Source organism: Sinocyclocheilus anshuiensis, unplaced genomic scaffold (genome assembly GCF_001515605.1).
Source record: "Sinocyclocheilus anshuiensis isolate Anshui unplaced genomic scaffold, SAMN03320099.WGS_v1.1 scaffold86, whole genome shotgun sequence".
Taxonomy (NCBI): Eukaryota; Metazoa; Chordata; class Actinopteri; order Cypriniformes; family Cyprinidae; genus Sinocyclocheilus; species Sinocyclocheilus anshuiensis.
The window spans coordinates 3842308-3861740 of record NW_015547662.1 but is presented as its reverse complement, the minus strand read 5'-3'; the positions used below and the strand labels follow the sequence as shown (position 1 = coordinate 3861740).

General features: G+C 36.7%; 2 protein-coding genes, 1 long non-coding RNA gene and 1 pseudogene across 6 annotated transcripts in view; 3 read left to right on the top strand and 1 right to left on the bottom strand.

The window, feature by feature from the left end:
* Window positions 1-5875, top strand: part of LOC107702389 (glutamate receptor 2-like) — a 26046-nt gene extending 20171 nt beyond the window's left edge. Inside the window, exons 13-16 of one of the 4 annotated variants that reach the window (XM_016504695.1) lie at window positions 696-943; window positions 3301-3415; window positions 4158-4292; window positions 5429-5875. In XM_016504695.1, the coding sequence (XP_016360181.1) occupies window positions 696-943; window positions 3301-3415; window positions 4158-4292; window positions 5429-5593 (663 nt within the window). In that variant the 3' untranslated portion in view covers window positions 5594-5875. Of the gene's footprint in view, window positions 1-695; window positions 944-2749; window positions 2865-3300; window positions 3416-4157; window positions 4408-5428 lie in introns of all 4 variants that reach the window. The other 3 variants (XM_016504694.1, XM_016504697.1, XM_016504696.1) reach the window with 3 other exon arrangements.
* A 2764-nt stretch (window positions 5876-8639) lies between these two features.
* On the top strand, window positions 8640-12832 carry LOC107702296 (uncharacterized). The gene is made up of 3 exons (XR_001635742.1): window positions 8640-8721; window positions 12446-12593; window positions 12761-12832. It is a non-coding gene; the product is annotated as an uncharacterized LOC107702296 (long non-coding RNA).
* A 375-nt stretch (window positions 12833-13207) lies between these two features.
* LOC107702284 (transmembrane protein 144-like) lies at window positions 13208-15617 on the top strand (annotated as a pseudogene).
* A 684-nt stretch (window positions 15618-16301) lies between these two features.
* The window catches only part of LOC107702388 (mediator of RNA polymerase II transcription subunit 28-like), a 17416-nt gene continuing 14284 nt past the window's right edge, over window positions 16302-19433 (bottom strand). Inside the window, exon 4 of the mRNA XM_016504693.1 lies at window positions 16302-16934. Coding sequence (XP_016360179.1) covers window positions 16737-16934 — 198 coding nt within the window. The 3' untranslated portion in view covers window positions 16302-16736. The remainder of the gene's footprint in view (window positions 16935-19433) is intronic.

Here is a 19433-nt window from a genome sequence, read left to right as displayed (position 1 = left end):
TCACTTGCTCAGCAATGGATCCTCTGCAGTGAATGGGTGCCGTCAGAATGAGAGTCCAAACAGCTGATAAAAACATCACAATAATCCACACCACTCCAGTCCATCAGTTAACATCTTGTTCAGTGAAAAGCTGCATGTTTGTAAGAAACAAATCCATCATAAAGGTGTTTTAACTTTGAACCGTCGCTTATGGCCAAAATACAAGTCCATAATTAGACTCTCATTCTGACGGCACCCATTCACTGTAGTGGCTCCCTTGGTGAGCAAGTGATGCAATGCTAAATTTCTCCAAATCTGTTCTGATGAACAAACAAGAATGAGGATGAGTAAATTGAAAGCAAATGTTCATTTTTGGGTGAACTATTCCTTTAATAAAGTTTTTCTTTTAAGAATTTTATATTTTTAATGAAGCCCTTTTTTCATTATATTTTTTGACTGTATCCCCCATAAAATCAAAATTAACTTTAATTAAATTTTTAAACACTTGTTCATCATTGAGGTGCTGAATTGAATTGCATTTTTAATTTATTTTAATAAATTACTAGATGCAGGCATAAAATGACATGTCATAGACCTATTCTTGATATTCATGTCTAGAATTAAAACGTTAATATTGCTGACCATCATGTCCTCACTACCCCGAATCTAAATGTCTCCTTTTTTTCTCTCTATCTTTGTGTCTTCACTTTAACCAGAGATCTAAGATTGCTCTCTTTGACAAGATGTGGCAGTACATGAAGAGTGCAGAGCCTTCTGTGTTTGTTAAAAACACGGTGGAAGGTGTTTTGCGTGTCCGAAAATCCAAAGGCAAATATGCTTACCTTCTGGAGTCCACTATGAATGAATACATCGAGCAGCGCAAGCCCTGTGACACCATGAAGGTCGGAGGAAACCTTGACTCTAAAGGCTACGGCATCGCTACACCCAAGGGATCTGCTTTAAGGTGGGTGGAGTAGTATAACAATATGGCCCATGTTGTTATAGTATCCCACCTACCCTGATGTAGGCCGGGGGTCCCCCTTTAAAATGAGGTAAACTAGGTAATAGCAGTGCTGAGTATAGGGATGAGCGGTAGCGTAGGCAAAAACAGCAGTGTAGAGAGTTACCAAGGCAACTGCAGCGATAGTGAGGGCTTTAAAAAGCCCAGCTGACAGCTGACAAGCCGGTTACCTAGCAACCAGTGCTCTCTGCGAATGATGGCGTAGAAAATGGAGTAAAATGTAGTCTCAGACAAACAGGTAATTATTTTAACATAAGCTTAATAACAGGTTAAGTTTTAAGATTTTAATAGGAAGTGAGTGAGCGCCATAATAAAATGCACAATGAATTAAGATTATATAAAAATTATTAGGGCTGTCAGATGAAAATATTTGATTGCGGATAATTTCATAATCACGTTTATGCATTCAATTCCTTTTTTAAGAAGTTGTAAGTATAGAGTTTGGTAATCCGTTGCTATATGTGCATTTGCAATAATTAAATAATGTAACAGTTTTCACATACTTTATGGACTTAATCTTAAATGTGATATTTTATACTTGTTGAGCTTGATAACTAACAGTGCTGTAAGCAGCTATTTTTTGGAATTCCACTCATAAATTGTTCCTACTGAAAAGCTCCCTTCATTTATCAGTGGATACGAATTGCAAAACCCATATATTGGAAAAACATATTGGAAAAAATATCGGTAAAACCGATTATTGGTGGATCTCTAAAATGAGTAATGGGAATGGCGATTAAGTTGAAACGCTCTCTCCCTGTCAATAATTTTGTTGGTTCAGGTTTGCTGGTAAGTGAAAAATGTGTTAATGGCATTAGACAATTTAATTAATTGCTTGTTATCGTTCCAATTTTGACAGCCCTAAACATAATAGATTAGTTCATGTGACTCTTTTCCAAGAATTAACAGGTCTGCTCTTGAAGGTTTCAGATGTGTTTTATCCAGTAGTCTACAAGTTCTGAAGCCTTTTTTTCACCTGTTTTGCTGATAATCAACTGCCATGTGTTCAATGAAGCAAACATTGGCAAACGTTAAACTACTTCTGCTCACAAATAGCTTTCTACCCTCTTTAAGCAAAGCATAGTGTAGTAATGAAAAACTGAAGCTATACACTTACTACCAAAGTTCTAAAACGCTTGTTTTGTAGTTAGTATGACCCATTCTACTCATGTTTGCCACTAGTATCTGTTTTATTGAATGCATGTCTGTTTTTAATGACTGAAGCAATGGCCTCTTGCAACCAGACTGTGTTATGACAAAAGCTATTTATTGATAATGAGTAATGAATCAATGCATGTGATTGGGCACTTGTATTTTGAATGCTTCAGAGACGGAAAACACAGTAACTTGAATATGAATGCATTTGATGATGCACTGTTTGAACTATGCATGCTGTCACTCTTGATACTTCTAACCAGATTTGTTTGCCTCAACGCTTAGTGTTTTCTGCTAACTTATTTGAGGATCTGTATGTGCGATTGTGAAATAACTGATACTATTGCTGATCCTCCTCTGTTCTAGCCTCCTGCCTCAAGAGTTTGAGTTTAAAAAGAACTCTTAAAGCTCGACCACCTTATATTTTAATGGGTCGTTTAACGTCATTTTGATTGGTTGGTTGATTTGATTGATTGATTGATGGATTGTCTAACCCAATGTTCCATTCATTCTATGCAACTTATGGGGGGCGTGGCCCATTGCAGCCCCGCCCCCTCATGCTGTCTGACAAGTATGTTTTATCGTTTGTTTAAGAAACGCGGTAAACCTTGCAGTGCTAAAACTGAACGAGCAGGGGCTTCTGGATAAATTGAAAAACAAATGGTGGTACGACAAAGGAGAGTGCGGCAGCGGAGGCGGGGAGTCAAAGGTCAGACCCGTGCTTGGGGCTTATGGGTAAAAAAATGAAATGAACAAAATGCAAATGAGCAGGAAGCACTACCAGTGGTCCCAGGAAACAAGCTGAGGCACCTACAAATTTGAATATGCCATCGGTTGGTCAACTAGAGCTTTCAGAAAGACACATCTGCTCCAAAAAGAAATCTAGACTACCTAAAAAAAGACATTCCCAGAGGTACACGGCTCATTTGCAGGCTCTGTTTCTGCTTCCTGCTCGCGGCGATGAGTCTGTGCACATCTGGCATGGCAAAGCCGCGTTTGCCGACTGCCAAATGGAGCGCAGACTGCCGATCGCCACCACGCTCAGGGCTGAATCATTACCAGCGCTGTTAGCGAGTGCAAATGTTACTGACAATAACATAAAATAACATTGGTAATGTTATTTATGTTATTTCCCATACGCGAAGAACGCCAGTAAACCTTGCAGTATTGAAACTCAGTGAGCAAGGCATCTTAGACAAGCTGAAAAACAAATGGTGGTACGATAAGGGAGAATGTGGAGCCAAGGACTCTGGAAGTAAGGTCAGTCACTGCAGGGAGCGTGTGTGTGTGTGTGTGTGTGTGTGTGTGTGTGTGTGTGTGTGTGTTTGAAAGCAAGTCCCTACACAGATTTACCACCGCATGAATCAGAACCTGACCTGTGTATATAATCAATGATGCCTATACAAACAGGGATGTGATATAAACACACAGTAATGCATGTGAGAGACACATAGCCAAGACTCATTTTATATACATATAAATGCGTACTTGATCCACATTTCTCTCATGCACAAACACGCATACTCATTCCTGTGTATAGGCTCAGAATTTCCTTGTGCTCCTTTGTATTTCTATGTGCTTTATTGAAAACTTGTCCTGTTCCATTTTATTTTTTATCTTTCTTACACTCTCTCTTTCTCCCTCCTATCTCTCTTTCTCTTTGCCATGCGGTCTCTCCTTCTCCCTCACCAATGCTGTAAATGTTGTTTGTATATTTGCCTTTTACTTCAGCTGTCTTTAATTGCAATTCTGTAGGTGGCGTCTTTTTTCCTTCTTTATGTGCACACACTGCACCGTATTGTCCTGTTGTACTTTTGTAGCCGTCTATGTATTTTACTGTTACTAGACACTCACATATACACACTTAATACTGTACTGTTTTTGTAGCGCAATTACCTTTAAAGTCGTAGTCTGTCAAATATACAGTGATAATCAGTAGTATTGGCATACTGTCATCCTTTCTCTCCCTTATCTTTGACTTTTGATCTTCAACCCCTTGCAGGAGAAGACTAGCGCCCTCAGCCTGAGTAATGTTGCGGGCATCTTCTACATCCTGGTGGGTGGCCTCGGGTTGGCCATGCTGGTCGCTCTGGTGGAGTTCTGCTACAAGTCTCGCGCGGAGGCCAAACGCATGAAGGTTGCCAAGACTCAGGCTCTAAATCCCTCCTCTTCCTCGCAGAATTCTCAGAATTTTGCTACTTATAAGGAAGGGTACAACGTTTATGGGCTGGAGAGTGTTAAGATCTAGTGGGGTAGGAACGGCAGAGGCTTTATTTTTGTCGTTTGTTCACTGTTCTTTTGTCATTTTTTTATCGTATGCCAAACGCTTCATCGCCACTGCACGATTCTCCAGGCATCACGCTGACATGCATTTGTCAAAGATTTAAAGGGTTCGTATCAAAATTTGGGTGATATCGTAGTTGGGTGAACTATCCCTTTAATTTCAGCCCGTAATTTAGTTTTCCGTCTCTCTTTCTAACTCTCTGAGAATTAAATGGGGCCTTTTTTCCAACATAAAATCTAAATGGACCCTATTTAATTAAAGAATGTTTCTGGTCTTACTGTGACTGATTCAGTATGTTATTTTACGAAAAAATGTTTGTGAAAAACAAAAATGCCCATCATTCATAACAGCCTTTTTGCAAAGTCTACATTACACTGCGACAGATTTACAAGGAAGTTTTCAGTTCTCAAACTTCACATAGTTTCATATATCAAAAGATGAAAAACTTTTTTTTTTCATGATGGGATCTCTTTAAAAATACAGCATCACACAAGCAGTTGCTTGACTGTACAGTTTTGTTAAATTGTGACTACACGCACATCTTATGTGATCAAGATTGAAGATTAAAGAAATGAGGTAAAGGTAAACAAAGGATGAACAGAGGGAGAATAAAATGTATGGCTGGAAATAAAAGATGTATGGTTCCTAGAGAAATGAATTTGACCTAATTTTCCGCTTGTTTATCATCATTGTGGTTGTTTGTGGATTGGCTGCATCACTTGCTTTTGATATAAAGCTCCGCCATCTTTGAGCGAGACCCATTAGCTGTCAATCATTCTCCACCCCATCTGCTCTTCATAAACATCTACAGTTATGTACAGATGTTAAATATGTATATATAATATAATCTGTATTTCTAAAAATATATGCACTGTAAAACATTAACAAATGTTTTGTTTTTTCTCTTTCTGTCTCCATGTGTGTGAATTTGGGTGTGAATCGCTGTGCATTTCTACATTCTGTTTGTGTGGGTGTGTGTTTGGTAACAGATGACGTTCACAGATGCTATGCGCAGTAAGGCCAGGTTGTCTATAACGGGCAATACAGGAGAGAACGGGCGAGTGCTGACTCCAGACTTCTCTAAAGCCGTCCATGCTGTGCCGTACCTGAGACCTGGCATGGCAATGCCTGTGAGTGTGAGCGAGCTGTCCTGAGTGCCTTACACACACACACACACACACTGGTGCAAGCATGCTGTACCCACTTTAATACACATCCAAACACGTGTACATATTCTTACACACATAGACACTATATATACATACATAATAATAGTTAATTATTCCATATACAATGAATCACAACACCTACACACAGGATGTCAGATCCATACATGCATAGAAACATTAACACATATGTTTACTGTTCAGTGCAATCATATTTTGACCAGCGGTGATGTATACAACCAACATTTGCAAAAAACATGCTGACAGACACATAAAAAAGTATACAGGCACAATGCTGTGTGTACATATGCAGATAACTTCACAAACCTTGTGTAGCCACAGTCCTATAATGTTCCTTGTTGTGTGCATTTTACATAACTGCATTTCCAAGTTCTCGTTTTGTCACACACTTGAATACGCACATATAAAATGACCTAATTTTGCTCATATATTCACACACTTGCCCCACTTCAGTTTTCATAGATGTTTTTCACATTGTAAGTGATGACATTGCAATGCTGCACTGAGGAACAACGTTACACATCTCCACACCTGTTTCCATAGCAGCGTGTTTTTGGAATCTCTGATTCTCAAGAACTCAAGCACACGAAACATCTGCATCAAATGTGATTTTGTTTACTCAACCTACATGACATATATATATATATATATATATATATATATATATATATATTAAAAAAAAAGTTTGTCTAGAATAATTTCTTATTATATGAGATATGTATAATAAATTATGTATATAATTACACTTTTGTTCATTTGATGTTAATGTTACCATGCAAATGCTTGACTTAAAGAAAAAAACTAAATAATTTGAGTAGTTCTGTTTCTCCTCCTCACTGGTTTGATTTGTTGTGATGTTAATTTTTTGGATCACTGTGTTCGGATCTGTTTTTTCTTGCTTATGGGCGATGCAACCAGTAGTTTTCTAATTCTTTCTTTTAATTAAAAAAAGACAAAAAATTGAAGAATATTTTACCTTCTGCATTACACAATTTAGATGGTATATTGAAAGTGTTATATTGATTAAGATGGATCTGTATATATATATATAACTTAATATATTACAATCCCCCAAAATGCCAAATATTGGTGTGTGCCAAAATATGTCAAGGCATTTCAGATGCATTCATTAAAATCGTCTCTGTTTGGGGAAATGTAAAGACTGAAAATTAGCACCCTATAATTGGGGGTTTGTTATTTATGTCATATTTGGCTTTTTTGATTTTGTTTTGTTTTGTTTTTCATATCAAATGCATTGTACTTTTAATAAGATGCACTACGATATGCAGTTTTAACTGTGAAAAGCATGATAACCTTTCGTTATGTTTGTTTTATAAAAGCAATGATTATATCACTATTAGTTAACTCGGATTTTAATTTATGTAGTCCAGTTATGCTCTGAAGACTAAGAGATGGAGATGATTATTACAGATAGTTATATTGATAAAGTATAAGCTGATCACCCTTTTCTATGCCATGACGTGTAACTGAAATCTTGTTCATTAGTTTTATATGTATATGTACTGTACATGTAAATAGAAACCATTCATGTGTAAAACTTAAATTCTTAGTTGATACACCAGTTCGCACAAATGCACACAAGAGGATTGCTCATATTGTGCATTTGGGAGCACGTTTGGGAACCTATGACCGTCATACCAAGCTGTCTCTCACATACAGACACAAATGGACTTGTCATCACTAGCTTCATTTCAGTTGGAAAGTCTGCCATGGGATGAAATTAAGGATGTTTTTCTTAATGGAATGTGGACTGATTGCTTTATTTTTTGGAATCTTTTGGAATAAACAGAGTCTGAGAATCCTCTGATATTTTGTTTTACTCTGTTTCATGGGAAGGAGAAAAATGCTGCAGGAGGGGGTTGACAAGCATTTCAGCTATTCACTCATAAATTCACATTCATAAATTCTTGGGTCCAAAATTAACAAGATGAAAATGTTGAAACAGCTTGTCTAGGATGCCTGTTTTTTTTCTTACAGAACATGTGGAAACACATGGAATATTCCTCACATTAAGCTACCAAAACGAAACGGTGAGCAACAAAATCTGTGTCGTCATGTTTTTGTGACAGGTGCAGCTTAACAGAAATGCAGCGACTGCTGCAACTCGATGACCTGGAAAAAAGCTAAATCCATTTTGAAAAAATGTATTTTGAATAAAAATGCAAAATACAAAATAAATTAAATAATTTAAAATACATTTTCATGGTCAGTACGAAATTACTGGTATTCTCAATTCACCTACCACTGGCAGATGTGGCAAAAACATTATTTTGGACCCTGTTCAGATCATTATCTCAAGGTATAGTGGATATACAAATAGCTGTCTTTCTTTCACTGCCTTTTACCGATGGTGAGTTGTGCACTGAAAGAGCTCTGAGCCAATAAAAAGGTTTGTTGATTTATTCAGGGCTAATGTGCTTTGAGCAACTCAGTAGCACAGGAACAGATGTGGCCCTGTTCAGTATGTACTGGGGACACATTAGTGTTGCGCTTCCATGTACTCATAAACAAGCTATGGTATTTTAACCAAGTGTTTCTAACACTTGGTTAAGTGTTGGAAACACTTGGGAGAGGAAAATTGCCAAAATGTGTTTGTGCTTTCTTATTGATTTCTTAGTGAAGACCAGTGCCAATTGCCTGATGTTCAGTTGCTACCATGTTATTGTTCTGGGACACACACATAAACACACACAGTCTCTTTTAGTCTCTTTTTAGGCAAGGCTCTCAGACAAACAGACTGACCTAGCATCTGCAGCTCAGCAGTTGAGTTTCCTCTTGCTGTGTCTAGTTCCTTATTAGCTTTATCAGCCAATAAGAAATCAGTATTCTCCAGTAGCCAAACATGGTTGATTCTGTTGCAGCCAATTAACGCTCAGTGTCAAATCAATTAACGAAGCACAGACAGGTCTCAGTTTGTAATCATGGTTGTGTTCATGATTGCACATGCTTTCTTTGTACTTTCATTGTTTTTATTTGTTATTTCGTATACGGTATTTAATGGGGTACCTCTGGGTTTAGTGCTGGGCCCAATCCTCTTCTCTATATACACAGCAAAGCTGAGACCAAACATCCAGGTACATTGTTTTTTCTACCTTTGCAGCACTGACACACAGCTCTACTTCTCATTCCAGCCTTACAATCCCATGAGACTGCACAGATCTTGGCCTGAATGAAAGAACACCACCTCCAGCTCAGCCTATAGCCAAAACAGAGTTTTGTTCGGAATACACATGCAAACAAATATGTTAATTGCATTTGCAAAGTTAGGGTACATACAAAGAATACTTTTTAGAATCTGAAATCAAATTGGATTTATTAGGATTGACCAACAGTAGTGCATGTGAACATATGTCTCACTCCACTACTGAAGACTAAAATCTAGAAAAGTTTGCAAATCCTTCCATTTCTTGTCTCCTCCTAACATGCATAACAAATTGTTTTCTTTCTTTATCTTTTTTTATGACGGTGTCATCTTTTTTTCAGTTCACATAGAAAGGAATGACTGGCCTGTATATTGAGGCATATTTACTGAGTGATTTGAAATTCCCCTTCAGTTTAGTTGATTAGAGGCTCTTTCAGCTGAGTGCTTTAACTCTCATCCAGTGACCATACAACATCCAAAAGCCTAACATTATTAACTGTAATTGCTGAACTGGGATCCTATAGACCAGGGGTTCTCAACCCTGGTCCTGGAGGGCTACTGTCCTGTAGAGTTTTGCTCCAACCTTGATCAAACTCACCTGCCTGTAGCTTACTAATAATCCTGAACAGCTTAATTAGCTGGTTCAGGTGTGTTTGATTAGGGTTGGAGATAAAGTTTGCAGGACAGTGGCCCTCGAGGACTCTGCTATAGACATTCCCTTGGCCCATCAAATAATCAATGTTTTCATGTAAGGCTAATGATGCACTCATTCATTTTTATGGTGGAAGCTGTTTGTGGCCATGATTAGTTGTGAATTGTGTTTGTCGTCTGACCACTTTAAATGAAGATTAATGGAAATATTCTAAAATAATGTTTAAAAAAATGAATTGTAAAATAATTTGACTTTAAAGCACTGAGTGGTGTTTGGCTGTGCAACTGTCACTTGCAGCCACTGCTTTAAAAAAACAAAACTCTTCAGGAAACCTGAACACACACAATGTGATTTCTGATAAAACAGTGTGGGTCACCCCTTTGATTCTTTGTTCCGATTTCTTAGGACACCTATTTCAGGGATATCTGTCAGATAGTAGGGATATTTTTGTATTTTAAAAAATGTTTACAGTACCTTAGAGATAAGGGATACTTCACTCATAAATGAAAATTCTGTCATTTACTCACCCTCATGTAATTTCAAATAACTTCATCTTAGAAACACAAATGTGTGTTGATCATTGTTCAGATGTAAATAAATCTGTTCATGATATAAAGCGATCAGCTCTCTTCAATCATGTATTTATGACCCTTTCAATTGGACTTTCAATTTAGGGACAGAAACCTCTCAGGTTTCATTAAAAATATCTTATTTTGTGTTTTGAAGATTCACCAAAGTAAACAATGACAATTTCTGGGTCAAAAAAAAAAAAGAAAGGCAGTTCACGACCCCTTTAAGAGACAGCTGAAAGGACAAGGCTGATACAGATTATTTCTGACATGACATTGTGAACAACAACAACAAAAATCACTCTGAAACTTACAAATTCTGAAATAAAGCAGGTACTAAAATCAAGTATGGATTTCTATTACCAGGTCATTTTATTCACTAGCCCCTGCCTGGCCACCATGCATTTTCTAAAAGTGGCCCTGATCTGCACAATTTGTGTGTCCCCTAATTCCAAATGTGAGCATCAGTGCTGTTTTACAAGCACTATCAGTGCTAGAGTGAGGCTGGAGACAGGCTCAAAAAATAAAAGAGAATGAATCTAGGATTATGATGCTGTTGATGCGTAAAAGTAGGCCTATGAGTTAGTAGTTTGCAGCAGTGAACAATGTTTGCGAAGGCGACTGTTGAGAGCAGCGAGCAGTAGTGGTGATTATGCACAGATAAGGTTGGTGACAGGCAAGCAAGGCTGTAGGATAGGCACTTTTTTAGGGCAAACATTTGTTGTTATACTGGTTGAAAGTGTCTTAACATCCTGATAGCAATCAATAATGAAAGTGGTCTATAGACTTTCTGTGCCAGAGAAACAAGCGTGCAGCCATCTTTAGAATTCTGTCTTTGAACTTCCGTTTTAGCTCGCATCACTATTCAAGAGTAAATAGCTGGTGAAGTGGATTTACTTATTGTACAGTTATCATGTGCATTGTTCCAAACAGATGTCATAACAAATGTAGGTAGACCTGGAGGATTTTAAAATGAGCTGTTCATTCATAAAATCATAGGACCTTACCTGACACTGAAAAAACAAACGGAAGACAGTCTAGCACAGGTCCTGGAGGGCCGGTGTCCTGAAGAGTTTAGCTCCAACCCCAATTAAACACACCTGAACCAGCTAATCAAGCTCTTACTAGGCATACTAGAAACTTGAAGGCAGGTGTGTTGAGGCAAGTTGGAGCTAAACTCTGCAGGACACCGGCCCTCCAGGACCGAGTTTGGGCACCCCTGGTCTAGCATTTGTTGTTTACAATGTTTACAATGCTCCGCTCCGTTATCATTTTCAAACACACGTGGTTCATCACACGCGTCGCGTGCCCAAGATGTGTCTTTTAACAATCATGTGATCATGCCTGTCAGCAGACACGGAAGTAAAGTCACACTTATTCATTTCAATGAGCAGCTCTCGCTCGGATCTCCGCCTAAAAGTAGCTTTTATCGACATCTGTTAATTGTTTGAATGCTGTTGCGTGTGTCTTTAAGATGAATCCTCGCGTGGCCGCTCTCATCATCCGTATGACTTTATTTCTTCTGTGCAACACTACAAGATATAGGCAGCTGCAGAAGTCTCAGTCACCATTTGCTTTCTCTGTATGGAAAGGTGATGCAGTGACAGTGAATGGTAACTGAGGCAGTCATTCTCTAATTATCTCTTTTTGTGTTCCATGGGAAGTCATATACAGGTTTGAAAACTGGAGTAAATGGTGACTGAATTTATTTATTTATTTATTTTTAATTATCTCTTTTTGTGTTCCATGGGAAGTCATATACAGGTTTGAAAACTGGAGTTAATGGTGACTGAATTTATTTTTATTTTTTTGATTGTTAAAAGCGCTATATAAATAAAGGTGACTTGACTTGACTTGACATTTGAGGCTTAATACTATAGAAAAGCACTAAACGTTTATTTTCATATAAAAATGCGGCATGCAGTTGCATTAAAAAATGGTATAAACATCATTCAGTGTAAACTGGGATAATCGTAATTAATAATCGCAATTACAATTTCAAGGGAATAATCGACAATTATGATTTGTCATAATCGTGCAGCCCTAATCCAAATGTTGTTATTGTATTAGCTATATTGTCAAGTAACACATGAATGCATGCCAAAATACTGTAGAATTGTATTCAGTGTTGATTCTAAGGACTCTGGGGGTCCAGAAAAAAAGGTTGTTAGAATAATAACTTGAAAATGTTTTCAGTCAAAAAATAAAAAATATATATGTATATGTGTGTATATATATCTTTTTTTTTTATGTATTCACATTTATTTATTTGTTCATTCATTTTGGAAACAATTATTACCCAAAATTATGGGAAATTTGAGTCTTCATGTCCTTTGCAGAGGACATAAAATAAATCAGTGTTCAATAAATCATATCCTGCTTTGAAAGCACACTAAAGAGAGGAAGTTTGCTAATAATATTTCATTCATTTTCAGTTCACGCTACTGTGTATATGTGCAGGCATGTTTTTCAAATGGAATCTGTGTGCTGCTATATGGACAGTCTCCCTCCTGGTGAACATCATTCTACATAGTCCAAAGTTTTGGCCTCTTGTTATGCTGGGAGGAGCAATCTGGGCTACTGGTAACATCTAATTACTTAATATGTCAATATAATTTGATAATTACTGCTTGACAAAAATAGTAAATACACCAGCAATTATCACATCTATTCTTGAAAGACTTTCTCATTTATATTTACTGAGGATACAGTGTGAAATTCTGTCTGATGTTTGTGTGTTTTTGCTCTAGGTAATATAACTTTCCTATCGTAAAGACTATTGGGCTTGGTCTTGGTCTTCTTATATGGGCTTCATTTAATCTGTTTTTGGGTTGGGCCAGCTCACGGTAAGCAAAATCTCATTTCAGAATCCAGTTATTAGCAGCATAAACACACACACATTGATTCTTGCTGCTGATTTTAGGTTTGGTTGGTTTGGTATTGGTGCTGAGACTGTTTCCAAACCAGTACTGAACTTCTGTGGAGCAGGTCTTTGTTTACTTAGGTAAATGTGCATGCATTCATATTATTATTATTATTATTTATTTTTTTATTAATTTTTTTAAATTTCAGAACGTGATGTTACTTGTAAGTCTCATTATTTTAAATAATGTCTGTTCTCTTCTTTTTCCTCCACCCTTTTTATTTCCTTCATTTTTGTATGTTTACAGTGCCATCGTTTTTTTTTGGACATGGTGATGGGGTAAAAAAAAAATGAGATGAAAGGAAAAATAAATTTTCAATGCTTTTTTGTCCTGCTGAAAAACTGTGTTTCTTTGTGAAGTTTCTCAGAGGTCTAAATTACTTTTTGCGTTCCCCTGAGAAACTTTGCATTTGCCCATAAAACTGTTCATCAGCGAACGCAAAGTTCCTCAGAACGCAAAATTGAGAGCTAGCAAAATGTTTCTCAGAGGAACAGAAAAGCATTTAAATATACTTTTTCCATTACCATGTTCCTTTAGAAGCTCTGTACATTCTTGAATATTTCATGTTCGAATATTCCAGAATAATGAATAATATCAATTTTATCCGAAGACTGTGAACTCTGACTTTGTGGTAGCAACAGATGATTCCTGGGTGGATGCATTAACACCACGCACCAAACGTCTTGTGTATGTACACATCACACTTACGTGACCCGTTACACACTTTCCTAACACTTTACATACATAATATGTGAATATAGATGAATAATTTAATTCATCATACACCATCAGCATCAATGTTTAACAGTAACACAACATCAAACAAATCAACCTTTTTATGAGTAAATGTTTTTGTAATACTAGCATATAGTATGAACCACAATAAAATAATTAAAATATACAAGTATCCGCATACTGTATCTAACAGAAAAATGCATTTTTAAATACGTTTATAAATGTTGCAGTGGAACGTTTCTGGCTGTTGTCGCTGGACTGCTGTACAGAACATCATTTGTTCCAGTTCTGTACATTAAAAACCATGCATCTGATCCAGACAGCCAGTACAGTGGGGCTAGCCAGTTTGGTAAATCGAGATTACCTCATTATAAACATTGGTTGAATTCTTAAATATGAACTATGTATTTTCTGTGTTTGTACGTAGATCTGGATTACGTCTTTGCACAATATAGTGGAATTTTCCTCACTAGTACAGTGTATTTTGTCCTGTACTGTGCCATCAAAAAAAAACAAACCTCAAGTTTTTCCTAAAGCAGTGCTGCCAGGTAACACCATCACTTCAATTTAAAGGAACAGTTCACCCAAAAATTAAAAATTTGCTGGAAAATATACTGACGCTCAGGCCACCCAAGATGTAGATGAGTTTGTTTCTTCATCAGAACAGATTTGGAGAAATGTAGCATTGCATCACTTGCTCACCAATGGATGCTCTGCAGTGAATGGGTGCCGTCAGAATGAGAGTCCAAACAGCTGATAAAAACTTCACAGTAATCCACACGACTCCAGTCGTGGTTTGAAGTTAAAAAACATTTTAATGATGGATTTGTTTCTTACAAACATGCAGCTTTTCACTGAACGAGATGTTAACTGATGGACTGGAGTGGTGTGGATTATTGTGATGTTTTTATCAGCTGTTTGGACTCTCATTCTGACGGCACCCATTCACTGCAGAGGATCCATTGGTGAGCAAGTGATGGAATGCTACATTTCTCCAAATCTGTTCTGATGAAGAAACAAACTCATCTACATCTTGAATGGCCTGAGAGTGAGCACATTTTCAGCAATTTTTTTTTGGCTGAACTACTCCTGTAATTCACATTTCCTTTAGAATTGTTTATCTTTCTTCCACATACCTGTGTATACCCGATGTATTGTATAGAATGACATTTTTACCTTGTAGGATTCCTTTCTGGTATCATGTGGGGTGTAGCCACGTGCTGCTGGTTCCTGGCCAACAATTACCTCAGTGCTGTAGTGAGCTTCCCTATTATCACCACAGTGAGTGGCAGATCTCAAAAGAATGCATGTCTTTATGTACTTTCCACATATGTTTTCCAATAATGTGCATTTGGTTCATTCCAGGTTCCTGGATTGATTGCAGCTCTTTGGGGTGTTGTAGTGTTCAAAGAAGTGAAGGTAAACTCGTGTGTGTATGAGTTGTGTTCCTGCTGTCTATTGTTTTTACCTTTTTGTATTGAACTCTTCATCTCCTCCTCTCTCTCCCTCAGGGTTGGCGAAATTACATTGTCCTCATCGTTGCTTTCTGTCTTGTTCTATCTGTGCATTATTGACCGCATTTTCAAAGATTTAACCCTATTTTTAGACAACGGCAAGAAATGTGAAGAAAAAAAACTTAGGTTGAGTTAACACAAGTTTTTCTTTAAAATCACTTCTGCTGTTTTAAATAGTTTGAATACTGCAAATGAAAAAGATTTATCATGCAGCTGAACATACTGAAGTGAAACAATATAGTTTATATCAGGGAGGGATATGGTCCTAAAATAGATAAGATACTGAAATGTTTTAGCAATATAAGCACAGATGTTATGTTAATGTTATTGGGAACACAATTCACTATATTTGTGTTGTATTTGCACTAACATACTTTTAAAAAAAGTAATGTTTACACTATAATGGACCTCATTTCACTGTATGTTTGCACATGTAATTAATGTTTGTTTTTTATATATATATAAGACAATGAAGCCTATTTTAAAACCATTTAAAAAAGATTTTGCATGACATTTTCATGAGTTTTGCACATTTTACCTTCATTTTACATTTGCAATGATACTGCATTACAATATTACAGTACAATAAATTGTATGTAAATATATAACAATACAAATAAATGTTGTGAATGTCACCATGCAAAAATGTTCATGGTTTTAAGAGTAGGCTTTGTTTTCTTGTATATAATCTCTAAGTATGTTATGTAATTTATTTTTTTTCCTTTCTTTTGATTTTGTAATGAAAGTCATGAAATTATAATGTCATTTTGGTGTGTTCTTTAGAGGTTTCATGCATTTATTGATCAATGGATTGCTGATAGGTTTTTATTGTTGCCAAATTGTGTCAGAAGCCTTAGATTGTATTTGTTGATTTGACTTTTAACTTTACTAAAAGGGAAATAAAATTACAAATGCAAAGTTAATGGATTTGTGGGTAGTTGGAAAATAATTGAAAACGTTTGCTGTGTTCATACAACATGTTATAAAGGGAGAAGATAAAAGTAAGGGAGATACAGTGCTGGACTGCCATGCCAGGAGACAAAGGAAGACCAAAGAGAACTTTAAAATAAATCTGAATGTACTAATTTTCAACAAAACATGTTTATTTTAAACTTTACAAAAGGTGTTTTAATAAAATATGAATAATGTGGAAAAAAAATCTTTTTTTATTCCACTTAATTCTCTCTAACTGAAGCCCTTTCTGGTCACTGTAGCTCTATGAACATCTATACTTGAAATGTGAAAAATGTGATTAATTTGTCATCACATTTCCTACCTAACAAAATGAGTTTTAAGTATGCTTATGACTAATTGTCAAAGACCCTCAAGTTCTTCAAAATGACCTCCTTCTGGCAGACCTACAAGTTCCTAATGAGAGAGAAGTGGAAGTAACGTCTTTTAGCACCTCTTGAAGCACATCGTGGATGTACATTACAAAATCATCACTGACAAGAGTCCACAACAAAGGCTTATTGTACAGTTTGCTGGGCAGAGAGAGAGAGAGTGGCCCCTGGAACACAGTCTGAATAGTGTTCTGGATCTCTGTACATGCTTCAGTTTGGTTTCATGGGAGCAGGGAGGTTGGCTGAGGCCTGTTCCAGGAAGGCCAGTGGACCCTGTGGCAGTTCTGTGGGCTTCTTGTGCTGGACGTTGATGTCCTCCAACACCTGCTGCCAATGATGGATCTTGGTAAGATGTTTCTGAATCAACATCTCCTTCCTTTGGAGTTCATTCTTCAGTTCTGATGCATCCTGAAACACAGAACAGCATATATGACCTTGGACCACAAAACCAGTCTTAAGTGTCAATTTTTCAAAATTGAGATTTAGGCATCATATGAAAGCTGAATAAATAAGCTTTCCATTGATGTATGGTTTGTTAGGATAGGACAAATCTGGAATCTGAGGGTGCAAAAAAATCTAAATATTGAGAAAATCACCTTTAAAGTTGTTCAAATTAAGTTCTTAGCAATGCATATTACTAATCAAAAATTAAGTTTTTATATATTTACGGTAGGAAATGTACAAAATATCTTCATGGAACATGATCTTTACTTAATATCCTAATGATTTTTGGCATAAAAGAAAAATCTATAATTTTGACCCATACAATGTATTTTTGGCTATTGCTACAAATATACCCCAGCGACTTAAGACTGCTTTTGTGCTCCAGGGTCACATTATATCACAGTATATATAGTTTATACTACAGTATACTGTATGTTTCAAATGTTAGAATGGAACTGCAAATGTTTTAAAAGGTTTATGTAAGTGGTGTTGGTTTAAATAATGTATGGTTGGATTTTAAACAATGCTGCAAAAATATGGGGTTACCTCTTTTTCCACCTGTTCTGGTTTCTGTACAGACAGCTGCAGTCTTTTCTGAAGGAAGAAACATTCAGTCTGTCTGGCTACATCCAGAAACTTCTGTATACACTGATCAACCCCTGAAATACACAACATGCAAAATGAAGGTGAGACATTACAAGTAAAGCCACTGTTTTACATGCAATGGTCAATTTCGAGATTTTGGGCTATTTTACTTTTATAATATGTCTTTCAGACTGGTGGAAAAAAACATCCAAATTACACTATCTATTTGTGTCTGTAGATTTCATTTACAACACTTTAAAAGAAACTTTATCTGAAACGAGTTTTGCCTCATGTACTACGCTAGAAACCTCCACTTCAGTAGCATTTACATATACCAAGCTTTCCTGGTTTATTCCTGTCTATATTCTTAAGGTTTTTACAGAGAAATTTGTTTGTATATTATTTGCCTCATTTATATAACATTCTACTACTAAAACGTGATTTTTTTTTTTCTTCTGGCTTTTAACAGTATTTTCAGATTTATGGAGTGGTAAAACATCTGCAAAAAACCTTTGATTCCAATAACTCAACAAAATGAATTACTGTAATATCATGATATTTTTTGAAGCAGTTTAGAGTATATGGTATATATGAATATGTTAATTATGAAGTATTTATCAACATTCCCTGCTATTACTATCTGATATCACAGCATGAGGACACAGCTGAGAAATTACCAGTCCTAATTTCTTCCTGGTCTGTTCCATTCACATAGTCTTGACTGACAAGAGATGCAAAACACGCCTGTGGTGATCAAAAACAGTAAAGGACAGATTACATGACAAAATCTAGAATAATAACACCACTGATTATATAGATTACAACAACTTCACTGACAAAATAATGGACACCGTTTCGATCTACAACGAAGCAAACAATTAATTTAAATTGCATTCATAAAGCATGTGCTTATATTAAATATAAAAGAAGAATATATTCATGTTAAATATAAAAAGGGTTCAGTGCGTGTATTAGATTAGATAGACTTTTATTGTCCCAAAGGAAAATTGTCTTGGACACATACAATCCAGTGACTGCTGCTTAGATAAGTAACACATACACAAACTGCTATCAACCAACCAGTTGCACATTACATCATACAACACACCTGTAATCGTCATAATAATAAGATTCAATAAAAAAAAAAATATATACATGAATATCGTTATCGTTACAATTAAAACACCGTTATGGGGGCAAACCTCTGACTGACTTGTCATTTAAAGCTTTGATGGATAGAGGGACGAAGGAATTCTTAAAGCGGTTAAGCCTACACTGGGGAAGTCTAAAGCGTCTTCCTGAGGGAAGAAGCTGATATTCAGGGTGGAGGACATGGGTGGGATCTGAAATAATTTTCCGGGCCTGTCTGATAATGGTTTCAGCAAAGACAGCCTGAAGTGTGGGATGCTGCTTAACTCCCATGATTTTCATGGCTCTCTGTGTTAACCGTGTAATCTGTGCTTTCAGCTGTACACTGAGATTGCCAAACCAGGCAGAGATGCCATACCGCAGAAGGCTCTCAATTACAGCATGATAGAAGAGAAGCAACACTCTCTGGTTAACACCAAAGACCCTCAGCCTACGTAAAAAGTGTAGTCGCTGTTGAACCTTAGTACAGATGTTTTCTACCTGGACACTCCATGTCAGCTTATTATCAATGTGTATGCCCAGATATCTGTAGGAATCAACCTGGACTATGTTCTGGTCATTGATGGCCACTGGTAAGTGGTCTCCAATGGATTTGGGATCAAACACCATCTCCACTGTTTTCTTAGTGTTGATGATGAGAGAATGCTTGTCGCACCACTGAACAGAGTTCTGAACCTCATGTTTATATGCAACAGAATCTGATGTATCCAACATGAGACCCAGGATAAC